The sequence below is a fragment of the Budorcas taxicolor genome, chromosome 17 (assembly GCF_023091745.1).
Source record: "Budorcas taxicolor isolate Tak-1 chromosome 17, Takin1.1, whole genome shotgun sequence".
Taxonomy (NCBI): domain Eukaryota; kingdom Metazoa; phylum Chordata; class Mammalia; order Artiodactyla; family Bovidae; genus Budorcas; species Budorcas taxicolor.
Genome location: NC_068926.1, coordinates 42,244,909 through 42,258,680, shown reverse-complemented (window position 1 = coordinate 42,258,680; position 13,772 = coordinate 42,244,909). Strand labels below are relative to the sequence as shown.

General features: G+C 38.8%; 1 protein-coding gene across 1 annotated transcript in view; it reads left to right on the top strand.

Annotated features, from left to right (window-relative positions):
- The first annotated feature begins 6,849 nt into the window (after positions 1–6,849).
- Positions 6,850–13,772, top strand: part of GRIA2 (glutamate ionotropic receptor AMPA type subunit 2) — a 195,425-nt gene continuing 188,502 nt past the window's right edge. The window contains exons 1-2 of the mRNA XM_052654312.1: positions 6,850–6,937; positions 7,487–7,627. Of these exons, the coding sequence (XP_052510272.1) occupies positions 6,850–6,937; positions 7,487–7,627 (229 nt within the window). The remainder of the gene's footprint in view (positions 6,938–7,486; positions 7,628–13,772) is intronic.

The following is a 13,772-nucleotide window of genomic DNA, read 5'->3' as shown; positions in this document are numbered from 1 at the left end:
ACAACTGGACTGTATTAAGATCTTTTATTTTTATCTAGCTTGTTTCATTTTTTCTATTTCATATTCAGTGCTGCTCTTTCATTTAGTTTATGTTTTCCAATTTCATTACTGTTCTTTCTCAAGCCTTTATCATGCATAATAAAAAGCTTTTGTATACATATATATAAATAAATAGTATATATAATATATATTTTTATACATTTCTGAATTTTTGCCTGGCTAAAAAATTTGAGATATTTTGATTCCACTGTTTGACTTAGTATGAATAGAATGCTAGATTTCTAATTTATATTCACTCAGAAATTTGATATAGTTCCATTTTGTTTTGGCATCTAGTATTACTGCTAAAAGTCTAGAAAATATACCTTAGTGTTTTTTTAAAAAAATTTGAATGAGGCTTGAAACTTCTAATCCAATTCTGAGAATATAAAGAAATACTATGGTGCAAAAAAAAAAAAAGAAATTAATATGTACTACAGTATTATTGATTAAAGTATATATCTTATTCAAATTTCACCAAATTTTATACTAGTGTCCATTATTTTTTTTCATATCTTATCCAAGACTCTACATTGCATTTAATTGCATTAAGTAGCCTCAGTTGCCTGCAACAAACTCTGGTAAATTCTCTTTTCATTTTTATTCTTTGTAAATATTTCCTAATTTTCTTTGTAATGGCTTCTTAGATATACCTATCATTTAAAAATGGACATTTATTTTCCAAATTCATGGGATTTTTTTTTAAGTATCTTTGATATTAATTTCTCCTTTAAATACTTTTTTCTCTGCAATCACCTTCTGTGTTTTTTCATTCTAACTTTTTTGAGGCTTTCAACATTTAAGTCAAAGCATCTTTTGGTAAATATCACATTGTACTTGAAAATATGTGGGTTGTTTTCACATATCTTTTGATATTGACTTCAAACATAATTCCATAGTGATAAAAAAAAGACTGTATGATTTCAATATCTTTAGACCATGATATTTTTACACCTGTTTTATGTCCCTGGATATGTTCCAGAGTATCCTAGTTTATAATCTATGGGAACTTGAGTAGAATATGTATCCTACTGTTATGTTAAAATTGTATAAATCTTAATTATGCTGAATTGGTTCATAGTGCTTTTCAGGTCGACTGTATCTTTCTATTTCTCTGCATATTCATTCTATGAATTTTTGAGAGTTTGATATTCAAATTCCACCTAAAAGTCTTAATTTATCTACTCAAAAAATAATTGTAATATACAATAGAATTATATGTAACCTTGTTATGAATTTTCCAAGTCTCCTGTAAATGAGTTATCACACTTCAACAATTTAAAAATTAAAAAAAGAGATAGATCTAAAAAAAAGCAAAAAGAAAGAAAAAAAAAACTCACCTCTTTCCTTAAAACTCTCAAATGGTTCTGCTTTCCTGTAGGATAAGGTGTATATTCCTTACAGTGGTCTGGTGTATTCTTATTACTCCTTGCCTCTCACTTCCTATCCTGCGAACAATGCATTGTGTCTAATATCTGGATCACGCTAATGCTTTTCCTGATGGGATTGCATTTAAATGAAGTGTTCTTGGGGTCAAGTAAGGTTGCAACACAGGAGACGCACTGTGGCTTGTCTGTCTCAGGGTTTAGCACAGAGGAAGCAACAAAAATGAAAGGGATCTTTTGAGTCTCCTAGGATGTAAATACAGAAAATATGGCTAATATTTGTAATGACTTTAAATGGAGAGTAATCTATAAAAATACTGAATCACTACACTGCACACCAGAAACCAATATCATATTGTAAATCATTGATTTAAGAAAAAAAACAGACTTGCTGTAGAAGGATCAGGCTTCTGACTTAGCACACAAATACAGGTAGCCAAAACTCTCCCTGCAGACTGGGGAAGCTTGGGGCACCTCTTCTGCTTTCTCCCTGCAGTCCTCTCTAAGTTGCCCCAGATTTTATGGCTGCAGCCCAAGGGATGTGTCCCAGGATCACCAGCCCTGATAGCCAACAAGGCTTGAATTCATAAAGAAAGAGTTCTTAATGGTTGTAGGAGCACCCTCTCCATTCTGTTGTGGCAGTACACCACAGTCCAACACAGAGGGTTCAGGAAAAACACACATCTTCAAGTTTACCCCTGGAAGGAGCTTAACCATTAACTACCCCAGCTGCTGAGAGAGGACCCACTTTCCAAGCAGCCTGCATCTGTAGGTGCAGAATATGATTTGCCAATTTGGGCCACTGACATGTTCTCAACTACTGAAACAAGAATGAGGATGGTGGCTTGGACAATTAGGAAGGTTTCAGAGACAACCAAGAGCTTAGGCCAGTCTGACTGACAAGGATTATCTTCCACCCCAGACCACTCTGTCAAGACTGGGAGAGGTGGCCATTTTATCTAATGTGCAGAGAACAACACACAGAGTCAAGGAAAATGAAGAAACAGAGTAACACATTCTAAACAAAGTACAAGATAAATCTCCAGAAAACAGATCTTATTGAAATGTAGATACACAAGTTACTCGATAGAGAGTTCAAGATAGTGGTCATAAAGATTGAATCATGAAGAAATATAGGGTCTGAGCATACCAATTACCAGTAAAACGATTGAATTAGTAAACAAAAACCTCCAACAAAAAAAGCACAAAATATTATGGTTTCTCTGGTGAATTCTACCAAATATTTAAAGAAGAATTAATACCAGTCTTTATCAAAAACTTCCAAAAGTCCGAAAAGGAAAGATCTCTTCCAAACTCATTTGATGAGGCCCTAATCATTTGGAGAAGGAAATGGCAACCCACTCCAGTATTCTTGCCTAGAGAATCCTGTGGACAGAGGAGCCTGGTGGGCTGCTGTCCATAGGGTCGCACAGAGTCGGACACAACTGAAGTGACTTAGCATGCATAGCATGCATGCAATCATTTGCTTACTTGAATGAAGTCTGGAAATTTCCTGTGGAAGGCTTCTTTTCTGTCCATCTTTTACCCAGTGTGTCAAGTTCATTATCTAGACTCTTCCCAACCCAGGGATTGAACCCAGCTCTCCTGCATTATAGATGGATTCTTTACCATCTGAGCCACCAGGGAAGCCCAAGAATACTGCAGTGGATAGCCTATCCCTTCTCCAGCAGATCTTCCTGTCCCAGGAATCGAACCAGGGTCTACTGCATTGCGGGCAGATTCTTTACCAACCGAGCTATCATGGAAGACATTATCTAGAATATCCTTGTCATATTTAGTTTATTAAATTAATTAATTAATTGAAACACTTTTCCAATTTCTGCTACAGGATCATTTGTGGGTAAAATTAATTGAAATCCATATAATCAGAGCCCCAAGGAAATTAAAATGAAAACTTCACTTATTCATTCAATTTTTGGACTTTATTCTAAGTTCATTTTACAAAAATACACAAAAGTTTGACTTCAGATATGTGTTTTGAATCATGCAGTTGATCTTATTCAGTGATTTAAAAGTGTGTCACAAAGAAAAGAATAATCAATACTGTCTCAATCTGAATAGCTATTTTTACTAGCGTTATTCATTATCTTAATTAAAGAACTGAAACTCCCCAGAATGAATATCTCTATTTCCAGTCCTGAGTGATTAAAATCCTCATGTTTTCTCTTTCTGTTCATGTTTGGGACCTAGGTTCTTTCTGTAGGATCTGCTACCCTTGCTATCTTTTGCTGAAAGGAGCATGGAGCCACTTTCCTTTTTAATGCTGAGTTGCATCCGAGCCTTTCAAATAGCCTTCCCAGTTCCAGAGGATCAATAGGAAGGCAGGAAACTTCTTGTCACTTCATTGCTTGGAACCATGATGCTGACATTTATAATCCAATTCTGATAAGGAATTCAGCTAAAATTTGATCGGCCAGTCATTTCAAAGTTGTTACCCTCACACCCCACCCAACCCCTCCATAATGATTTTCCTAAATGCTTTTTCATTATGGAACACAAATTAAAACTACACAAAATTCATAAGCATATATAAAATCTTAAGCATTTCAAAGCAGATTTTAAAAGAAAATAATTGCATCTTATACTGAAGAAAAGACTGAGTAAAATAAAAATGAAAATGCTATGTATAATATTTATTTCTAGCCTTAATGCTAAGATTATATTTTAACATACACACAAAAAAACAACAATAGTGAAAGCGACCAAACACACAAACTAATGCTAGAATGGTTAAATTTTTATTTCTTCCATTTTTACTGTTATTTATCCTTGTTTCATAACAATGCTTGCATTTTAGATAATTACCAAAATTGAACAGCAGAGGGCAGAGAATAGCAAACTGTGTCTTTGAGCACACTATTCTATTCAATTTTAGTCTCAGTAGTTTTGAAATTTTCAAATTTGATTTTACTACTGATCAGTATGAGATATATTCTTGAAACAGGAAGTTTCTAAGTATTAAAAATAAATTACAGTATTTTTCATTTATTTGCATAACCACTTCCTTCAGCCGATTTAAATTTATTACATAGTATTCGTTGCCTGAAAAATGCTATATGATAAATACTATTGTGAATTTGAAAAAGTTCATTAATTATAATACAAGCACAACAATGCCAATGCTGCAAGAGATGTATCTGTCTATATTTGATGTGAAAGGTACATGCCTTGTGAAAAACAGTAACAAAGTAATAGTTGAATTACAAGTAATGCCTACTAAATTATTTCTATTTTATATATGAATTATAGTTGGTCACTAAACAGTAATAGTTCCTTGAGATCTTACATATTATTTACTAGGAAAAATGTTTCTATGATTCAGCAAATTCTTATTTTATATTATTTATTTTTATAGATTGTAATTCAGTCAATTCTGGGTTCACCTTTGTCCTTGACTTTGAAATAGATTACGATAAAAATAGCTTTTGAAGCGACCTCTTAAAAAAAATTAATTTACATTGAGCTATTCTTCAAACATGACCAGTTCTCCACATTTAACCTTCTCTCTCTCCTTTCATTATTAGTTACTTGATATGAAGTTAAAGTTTTTCTTTTGGGAAAAACTGAAGAAAAACGATGGCTAAAAAATTTTCTATTTTGCTCTGAGTTGTTATTCACTCTTTTGTATAATAAAGAGTTCAAATAGAGAATAATGCAAATCATTTTTGTGCCTTACATCACTACTAGCGATTGAATAGATCAGATGTATTTAATTATCCTTTATACTGTTAATATGGATATATATTTATGTAAGTCTTCCTTACTATTTTCATTCTTAATTTAAAAAAAAAAATTAAAGGAATTTTGACTCACAACATACAAAGAAGTGTATATTAATGGACTAAAGTAAATTCTTGGTGATAGAATTGAGTGGTATTTTTACCTGCAGTATAAAATCTTATTAATAGATTATGGATTCTTTTACTTCCTGGCCTAGGAATACATACAGAAAATCAAAAAGAGGGAAAGACTATGACTTGGAATTCCAGAATTCCATGATTAGAGAGCCATAGAGTCCACTTTGCTCATCTTTCTCATTTTAAAAGTTGAGGCCCAAAGTGATTAAGGGGAAGTATAACATGCAACAGTCAACGAGGAGGCTACACTAGTGATATTATTGTGACAATTGCATGGGAAAGCAGACTAACTCTTGGCATTCTGAAATATTACTAGGCTACGCCTTCCGTGATGTGGGATCCAATCTCCTGCCTCCTGGAAACAGTCCCTTGTACTCAACCATCCTTTATTGCTTTGTTTAAACCACTAAAGCCATAAACTCAGTGAGGAATTTCTGCCAAAGCAGGTCCCAGGCGTCGGCTTGGCAGGCTGGGCAAGTTGGTGTCACAGCCCGGTGGAGCAGTGTAAAAATGAGATTTCCATGCAAAGAGTTCGAAAGAGTCAGCCTTGATCTTCTGCTATGCGGTTTTGACCTTTGTAGACAGAATTTTAGGTTTTCCTTGGATCCTGCTACGTCCCATTTAGATAAAGTTCACACTTTTGGAGCACTTCTTCATCAGTGTTTTGTTTGCTTTCCTGCGGGTCAGGTGAGGTGGGTGGCAGAGTTTCTCTATTGCTAGGTGGGATTTACAGGCTATAGAAGATAAAAAATAAGCATTGCTTGCATCCTAAGACAGCAGGGCCTGGTGAGAGAACGCTTCACCGCCAACAGCAATTAGCAGTTTGGCTTCTGCACGGCAGCCGGAAGTGGGCTTTGCTGCATTTGGTCCAGGCTGGAGCATCTATCTCCGCTGCAGTGGCCGCGGAGGCACAAAGGCAGCGCGGCACCGAGTGGGGCGCTGTCCGCGGTGCTGAAAGGCAGATCACTGGTGGGCGCGACAGCTCGCGAGACCCGAGGTCTCTCCCGGGGGGCAGTGGCGGCCGGGCTCGGAGCCTCGCTGCCAGCCCTGCGCGCGGGAGACGCCGGGGCGCGGGGGTGGGCGGGGGAGGGGCGCTCCAGCCGCCCCCCGCGCCTCGCGCACGCGCGCCGGGCCCGCCTGCCGGTCTGTGACTCGCGTGTGTCCGTGTGTGTGTATGTGTGTGTGCGCGCGCGCGCGTGTGAGAGAGGGGAGAGGGAGAAGCGCGCGAGGGTGAGTGTGTGAGCGCATGGGAGGGTGCTGAGTGTTCCGAGGCGCTGGGACCACAGCGGCAGCCTGCTGGAAACTGCATCTAGCCGGTCCTCCGGACTTCGGAGCAGGCGCGGGGCGCAGGGCGGCAGCCACCCGCAGGACCTGGAAATAGGGATTCTTCTGCCTCCACTTCTGGTTTTTAGCAGCTTGGTGCTAAATTGCTGTCTCAAAATGCAGAGGATCTAATTTGCCCAGGAAAACGGCCAAAGAAGGAAGAGGAGGAAAAGGAAAAAAAAAAAAAGAAAGGGTATTTTGTGGATGCTCTACTTTTCTTGGAAATGCAAAAGATTATGCATATATCTGTCCTCCTTTCTCCTGTTTTGTGGGGACTGATTTTTGGTGTCTCTTCTAACAGCATACAGATAGGTAGGTACCCTTTGTGCTCTGCTTTTGAATTGTGCATAATTTGGTGGTAATCTTTGTTCACGATGGACAAATTAATTCATGTCATGTAGAGTTATGTCATACCTTGACTGCATTCCAGATTTAAACTGCCTAAAATATACATGTTTTTCTTAGGATAAAGCAAAGGCAAAAGACTGTGTCTCTGACACAACAGAGGGAAAGGTCTTCTCTTTTCGAACCCCCAAATTTTATTCATTTCGCCTTAACAACATTTTCCCGTTTGTTCAGAATCTCTAGGGGTCTGAATGCACAGCTTGTGATCACTAGGGAAGGAGAACGTTTCTGGCCACCCACCTGACCCTCGAGCTCCTTCGTGTCTTGATCCCCTCCGTGTCTGGTCTATACCCTTTGGATATCCACCCCAGCTCCCCTGTTGCCCGGGTCCAGGGATGTGTTTATTCGTCCTATTAACGTTAACCAGGGACTCCTGGGCAGTCCCCCGCTAGCGGGCTCCTCTCCTCCTCTCGGGCACTGACACTGTCCTCCTTGCTTGGTGTTTGTTCCTTGCAGGGGGGCTGTTTCCCAGGGGCGCCGATCAGGAATACAGTGCGTTTCGTGTAGGGATGGTTCAGTTTTCCACTTCGGAGTTCAGACTGACACCCCACATCGACAATTTGGAGGTAGCCAACAGCTTCGCAGTCACCAACGCTTGTGAGTAATGAATATTCATGCCCTTTTGGGCGCCGCACGCGGAAAGCGGGCTGGTGTGTGTGTGTGTTTCTGCGTGTCAGTGTGCGGGTGTAGTGACTGCACACGCGCGTGCGTGTGACGGCGTCGGGAGAAAGTGGCTGCGTTCTCGGGGACCCCCGCTGGCTGAGAGTTGGGGGCTGAAGAGGAAGCGAGAACCAGGGGAGAGTGTGCGCACTAGGGAGGGGGGTGGGTGTTGGAGATCGAAGGGGCTTCCTTAGGTTCTGGGGGTCTTGGCTCGGCTGGAGTCTTCAAAAGAAGCCTCCTTACCCTGCTGGCCTGGTGGCACCCCGCGCGAGGGGAACACGCGGTGCCCCAGGGCGCGCCGTCGGGCTGCCGGGTAGATGCCCCGGCCTCGGGGTGAAATCGGCAGGCCTCCCTCCGGGTCACTGCGTGAACCCCGCGAGCCTGTATTCTGCCCCGAGACGGGACAAGTTGTCACACTGGTCCCATAGTCGGCTTGGGGTCGTTACATAAGGCCCACCGAGGGGTGCAGCGAGGCTGACGCAGGCCGGGGAACCGGTACAGTCCTTCCTCGCTGCCCCGGGCGCCGCAGCCTGAGTCCCGGGGCGATCGTGTGCCGGGCACCGTGGGCCCTCGCGGGCCGGGGGCTTTGTTCTCAAGTCGCAGGGCTCCCACAGAGGATGCGGGAGGAAAAGGACTTGAAAGAGGTGGCATGCGCCGAGTTTGGAATCTGGAGAAGTAGCCAGCCGACCAGCCATTTTAGTCTTCGCAGCCATCCTGTTAGTCCCAGCGCGGCGTGCAGTACTTGGGGACCCGCCGCGAAGCTACATCCAGGCTTCAAAGTAATAGGATTCAAGCAATTAAGTCTCCGCACGGTTCAGTGGAAAGACCGGCTGGCCCGGGTCCAGGCGCGGCCACCCCCGATCGGGCGTGGGCGGTGCGGCTACCGCCGGACCCCCTGCCCTCTGCCGGCAGCTGCTATCCTGCCCTGGCGACTAGGTTGGGGCGACTCCTTTCTGACTTGATGTTCTTGGTGTTTATTTCAGAGTTGACAGTTTCGCGGGGGGATTTGCAGATGGTTCACCTCCCACTCTGGCTCCCCTGTAAAGGACTGAGCGGAAAATTACCACCGAAAAATCCCAACTGCAGTGTCCCCACGTTAGACCAACAACTGGTTATCATCCCACGTCCCCATGTTGAGCTTTAATCGTATATTCCATGGGTTAGCTTGATTGTAGTATCAGGAACACCCTCAGCTCGTTTTGAAACTGGCATCAGCCAAATGAATGAAGGAATGAAACAACTGTCTGATAGAACAGGGGTCATTATTATGGAGCTGTTTGATGCTTAGAATTCAACTGTTTATGAAAGCATATTTAAGATTTCAGCACTGTATATATTTTTTCACATGTTGATTCCAGGAGAGAAAAGGAACTGGGCATGATGGGAAGGAAGTGGGAGGAAGAGAGACTGAGACTTTAGTAAATTTTCAGTTAAAAAAAAATCTTCCTAAAAGAATGTAAGAATATCTTGAAAAATTTTAGCATGTAAATACACAAAGAAACCAGCTGTAGTTTAATTTTTGAAGTCCTTTATAATTTGACCTATTTATCTACCAGAATTAGATTATTCATTTGAATTGATACCAGGTCTCCAGTTTTTTTCCCCCTCTGAATTGTGAGTTTTAGACACAAGTGGTCTAAATCCAACTGTTTGTAATTGTATATTAATGTGAAAATGCTGTGGAAAGTAATGAACCTAATGCAAAACTAGGATTATTGGGAGGATTTAGGTTTTAAAAACTAGGTGAAAAGAATTGATATCTCTATGTTTTGAAAACAGTCAATGATGTAGAAGTTCATTCATTGGTGAGAATTATGCCAGGGCCTGGCTGAGAGCAGAGGAGTTAGGTCCACTGAAGGAAATGAGTGTTTCCTCATTCCAAATGCTGAATGACTATGTTGGGGCTTGTAAAGACTCAAGATTATGGTTAGTTAAGGTTAAGTGACTAGTTTAGGTCCTCAGTCTCAATATTTTGAATAATTTATTTAATGTAAATTTTATTGAAATAAGATACACAGGCAGAAAATATGCACATATTAAACACAGATATAAATACATAAAGTTCCACAGAATGGATACATCCATGTAATAAGAGACAGATTTCATTAGAAAAACAGAGACAAAATTTAATTTGCTTGACAATTCTAAACCATCCAAGTGAGTGGAGTGAAAGTCACTCAGCTGTGTCAGACTCTGCGAACCCATGGACTATACAGTCCATGGAATTCTCCAGGCCAGAATACTGGAGTGGGTAGCCTTTCCCTTCTCCAAGGGATCTTCCCAACCCAGGGATCGAACCCAGGTCTCCTGCATTGCAGGTGGATTCTTTACCAGCTGAGCCACAAGGAAAGCTCAATTCTAAGAAAATGGGCAAATCAAATCTTCATTTTGCATGGATATTTTGTGTTTCTCAGAAAATAAAGCTGAAATGAAAGATTGCATGTCTCCATGTCGCAAAGTTACTCCTGCATGGATTATTCAATGACACTAAAATAATAACAGTGAGGATCTGAATGTATTTTCAAGTTTCTGGCATGGGAATTCAGAACCATGGCCTCTTCGACTCCTGTGCTATAAGCAATCTTACTGATTGCTGAATAGAACTAGTTACAGAAGAAAAAATTCTATCACTCTGAATAGAATTTTCTGGAGTTGACATTAACTCATCTACCGGCACCTAAAATTTTTGTGGCTCAATTTCTTCATTCCTTTAGGAATTTTACAATACAGAGTTTGCAAAATGAAATGGAGTGTTTGTATCCTTCTTTTCTTCTTTTTAAACCAAAAGTAATAGAGAATGTAAAATTATTTTATTTCTTTTCAGAGGGAGAGATGCTAACATATAAAATGCACTCACAAAGTGAGCAGTCCAGAAATGAGTGGAAATCTCTGATACCGAATTTATTAAAGATGAGTTTTGATCACTTAAATCCTGCTCAAGGCATTTTCTCCAATGCTTAGCCTTTGTTTCCTTGGCTCCACAATCAGGGGAATCCTTGATTCTTTCCTTTATGAAGTGGAAGCAGCAGTGTCAAACATGTAGGTAGCGGAAACCAACCTGACTTTCTCCCACTTCCTACAGAAATCTAAGGAATTCTACTTCATAATTCTACCATTAAAATATGTATCATCAGTCAGCTTTCATAAAATAGCTTGCCCTTCCTCTGAGTTAAAACATAAAAATCCCATAGGGTAAATTTAACCCTAAGTGTAGTATATAAATTTAATGTATTAAGAAAGTAAATTTGTGAATCTTAACAGTATAATTGTAAAATAGCAAAGACTAGTTTGCTAATTTAATTGTATTCCTGAGATGGAAAGGCTGTTTTGGGAATGCTGAGACTGACATGGCAGGACCCACTGAATGGGTTAAGGTTTTGCAAATGAAATGAAGTCATTACATTCTGAACCCAGTAAATGCTGTGCAGGCTCTGAACTCCCTCCCACGCCCTCTTTCACAGTCACAGTGGGATAATTCAAGTACCTACTTGTTCCCATTTGTTTCCATGGTACCTGAGGAAATAAAGACAGATTTTCAGTTTTTTGCCTTCTCCTTTTTCTGCCTCCCTCCCCATTTCCTTTCTTCCTTCTTTCTTCTTAGCTAGAGAGTCTACTAAGGTTTTATTTTTCTTCCCCCTCAAGCCTGCTTCAACTTAAGACTTCAACATGAGAAAGTCCATGAAACCAGAAAAATAAGTAACTTAGCATCCGATGTTCAACAGTTAAATCAGTGATGGGCCTCAAGAATTCTTTCCTTGCTTGCTCCTTTCCTTCTTCTCACCTCCTGCTTCAGCTTCAGTGTTTGTTGAGTACCTTCTAGTCATCAGAGAATAAATGAATGCTATTCCTATATCAACTCATTTTCCCCTAACCTTTCCCCTTAATTCTCTTTCCTATAGTTTTCAAATCCTTATGGGCCTGGAGGCCTTCCCTGTACACTGCCACTGGGTCTTGTCTAAGCAGTTTGGTCTGAGGATGTGATGATATTCTAATAGTTTTTCTACAAAATCAATTTATTACAGTCAATATTTTTATGAAAATAATAGATGTGATATGCACATATTGTGGAGAAGGCAATGGCACCCCACTCCAGTACTTCTTGCCTGGAAAATCCCATGGACGGAGGAGCCTGGTGGGCTGCAGTCCATGGGGTCGCTGAGTTGGACACAACTGAGCGACTTCACTTTCACTTTTCACTTTCATGCACTGGAGAAGGAAATGGCAACCCACTCCAGTGTTCTTGCCTGGAGAATCCCAGGGACGGGAGAGCCTGGTGGGCTGTCGTCTGTGAGGTCGCACAGAGTCGGACATGACTTACTGACTTAGTAGCAGCAGCACATATTGTATATAGGTTAACAAAATCAACAAGTTTTAGGAAATAATAAACATTTTTACATTCTAAAAAGTTTTGATAAACTTTAATGTTGTGCTTATTATTAAAACTTGGTTAAAATAAAATTGTCTAAAAGAGTTATGAACATATTTGATCACATAGGGCTTTGGAATTAAAATTATTAAATGTCTTCTTCAAAATTGTTCCTGTTTTTTAATGAATGACTGACAAATAGCTATTAATCTATTTAAAATAATTTAATACTTTGATGTTTCAATTTCATGAAAAATAAATTGTAAAAATATTAAATTTAAAGAAATAGCAGATAAAAATCTGCTTTTTCTCTAAGCCAGTAGATGGAGATGTTGGAGAAAACATAGTTCTTTCGTAAAACTGTTGCACACACTGAATACCCTTTGAAACATTGTAAACACATTTATTTAGAGAAATTGAAAAAATATGTATAAGTGGCATCTGTTTTAGAAAAATTCATTTAAAATGAGGTATTTGAAAAGTAAGTCCCACTGCCTTTTATTTTTTATTTTATTTTTTAAATAGATTATCTTAAATATCCTTGTGAATTTGATTCATAAAGAAATTCAGGAATAGCATTGATCATATACTCTTGGAAGAAAGAATTCTAAAAGTATATTTTTTGGCTTTTTAACCTTGATTCTTCAGGTGTAATCTATTTATCTATTTATTTTATTGAGTATATTTATTTTATTGAAGTATAATTAATTTGCAATGTTGCGTTAGTTTTATATGTGCATGCATGCATGCTAAGTTGCTTCACTTTTGTCTGACTCTTTACAACCCCATGGACTATAGCCCCCCAGGCTCCTCTGTCCATGGTATTCTCCAGGTGAGAATACAGGAGTGGGGTTCCATGTCCTTCTCCAGAGTTTCATATGTACAGTAAAGTAATTCAGATAAATATATGTATGTATCCTTTTCCATATTATTTTCCCTTTTCCAGATTATTTTATTATTATAAAATAATAACCTATATAATATAAAATATTGGTTTTATATTAAAACCAATTATATAGGTTAAAATAACCTATATAATATAAAATATTCATTATAGTTCCCTGTACTATACAGTAAATCCTTCAGGTATTATTTTAAGGTGTATTTCTTATCATTGCATTTTAGTCATGAATTATTGAGATGTATATCTGTGTTCATCACATTGATGCTTGCTAAATTTGTTACACTTTGCATGAATTTTTCTGTGTGTGTGTGTGTGTAATTATATTGTAATTATGGATTGTGAGTAGCTATAGTTTGGGTAGGCTATCATGTTTTATTATTCTGTCAAGATAATTACCAAAGCCTAGAGTTACGTATTTTAATGTATGCAAAAATTTTCATACAACCAGAATCAACTTGGATGCTCTTAAGCAATCATAAGAATTTGTAGTGTACCAGACACAATATCTTATAACCTGAGGTTAAATCTTTGATTAAAATCAATTGGAGGTTACGAAAAATAAAATAGCTCTTTAAATATAAGAATAATTAATTTGTTGTTGGTTTTTTTTTTTTTTTGTATGTAAGTTTTCAAACTCCAAGTATCACAAGAGAATTTTAGGAAAATCAGACATTATACTCAACAGAATTTTAAAAAATGGCATTGGTTGAAATACTCAGTTTAAGATATGAGAAACTGAATATTTAACTAAAAATGAGTATATGAAACTATAGGAATTTAGTAGTAATTGGGATTTACTCTTATACTATTAT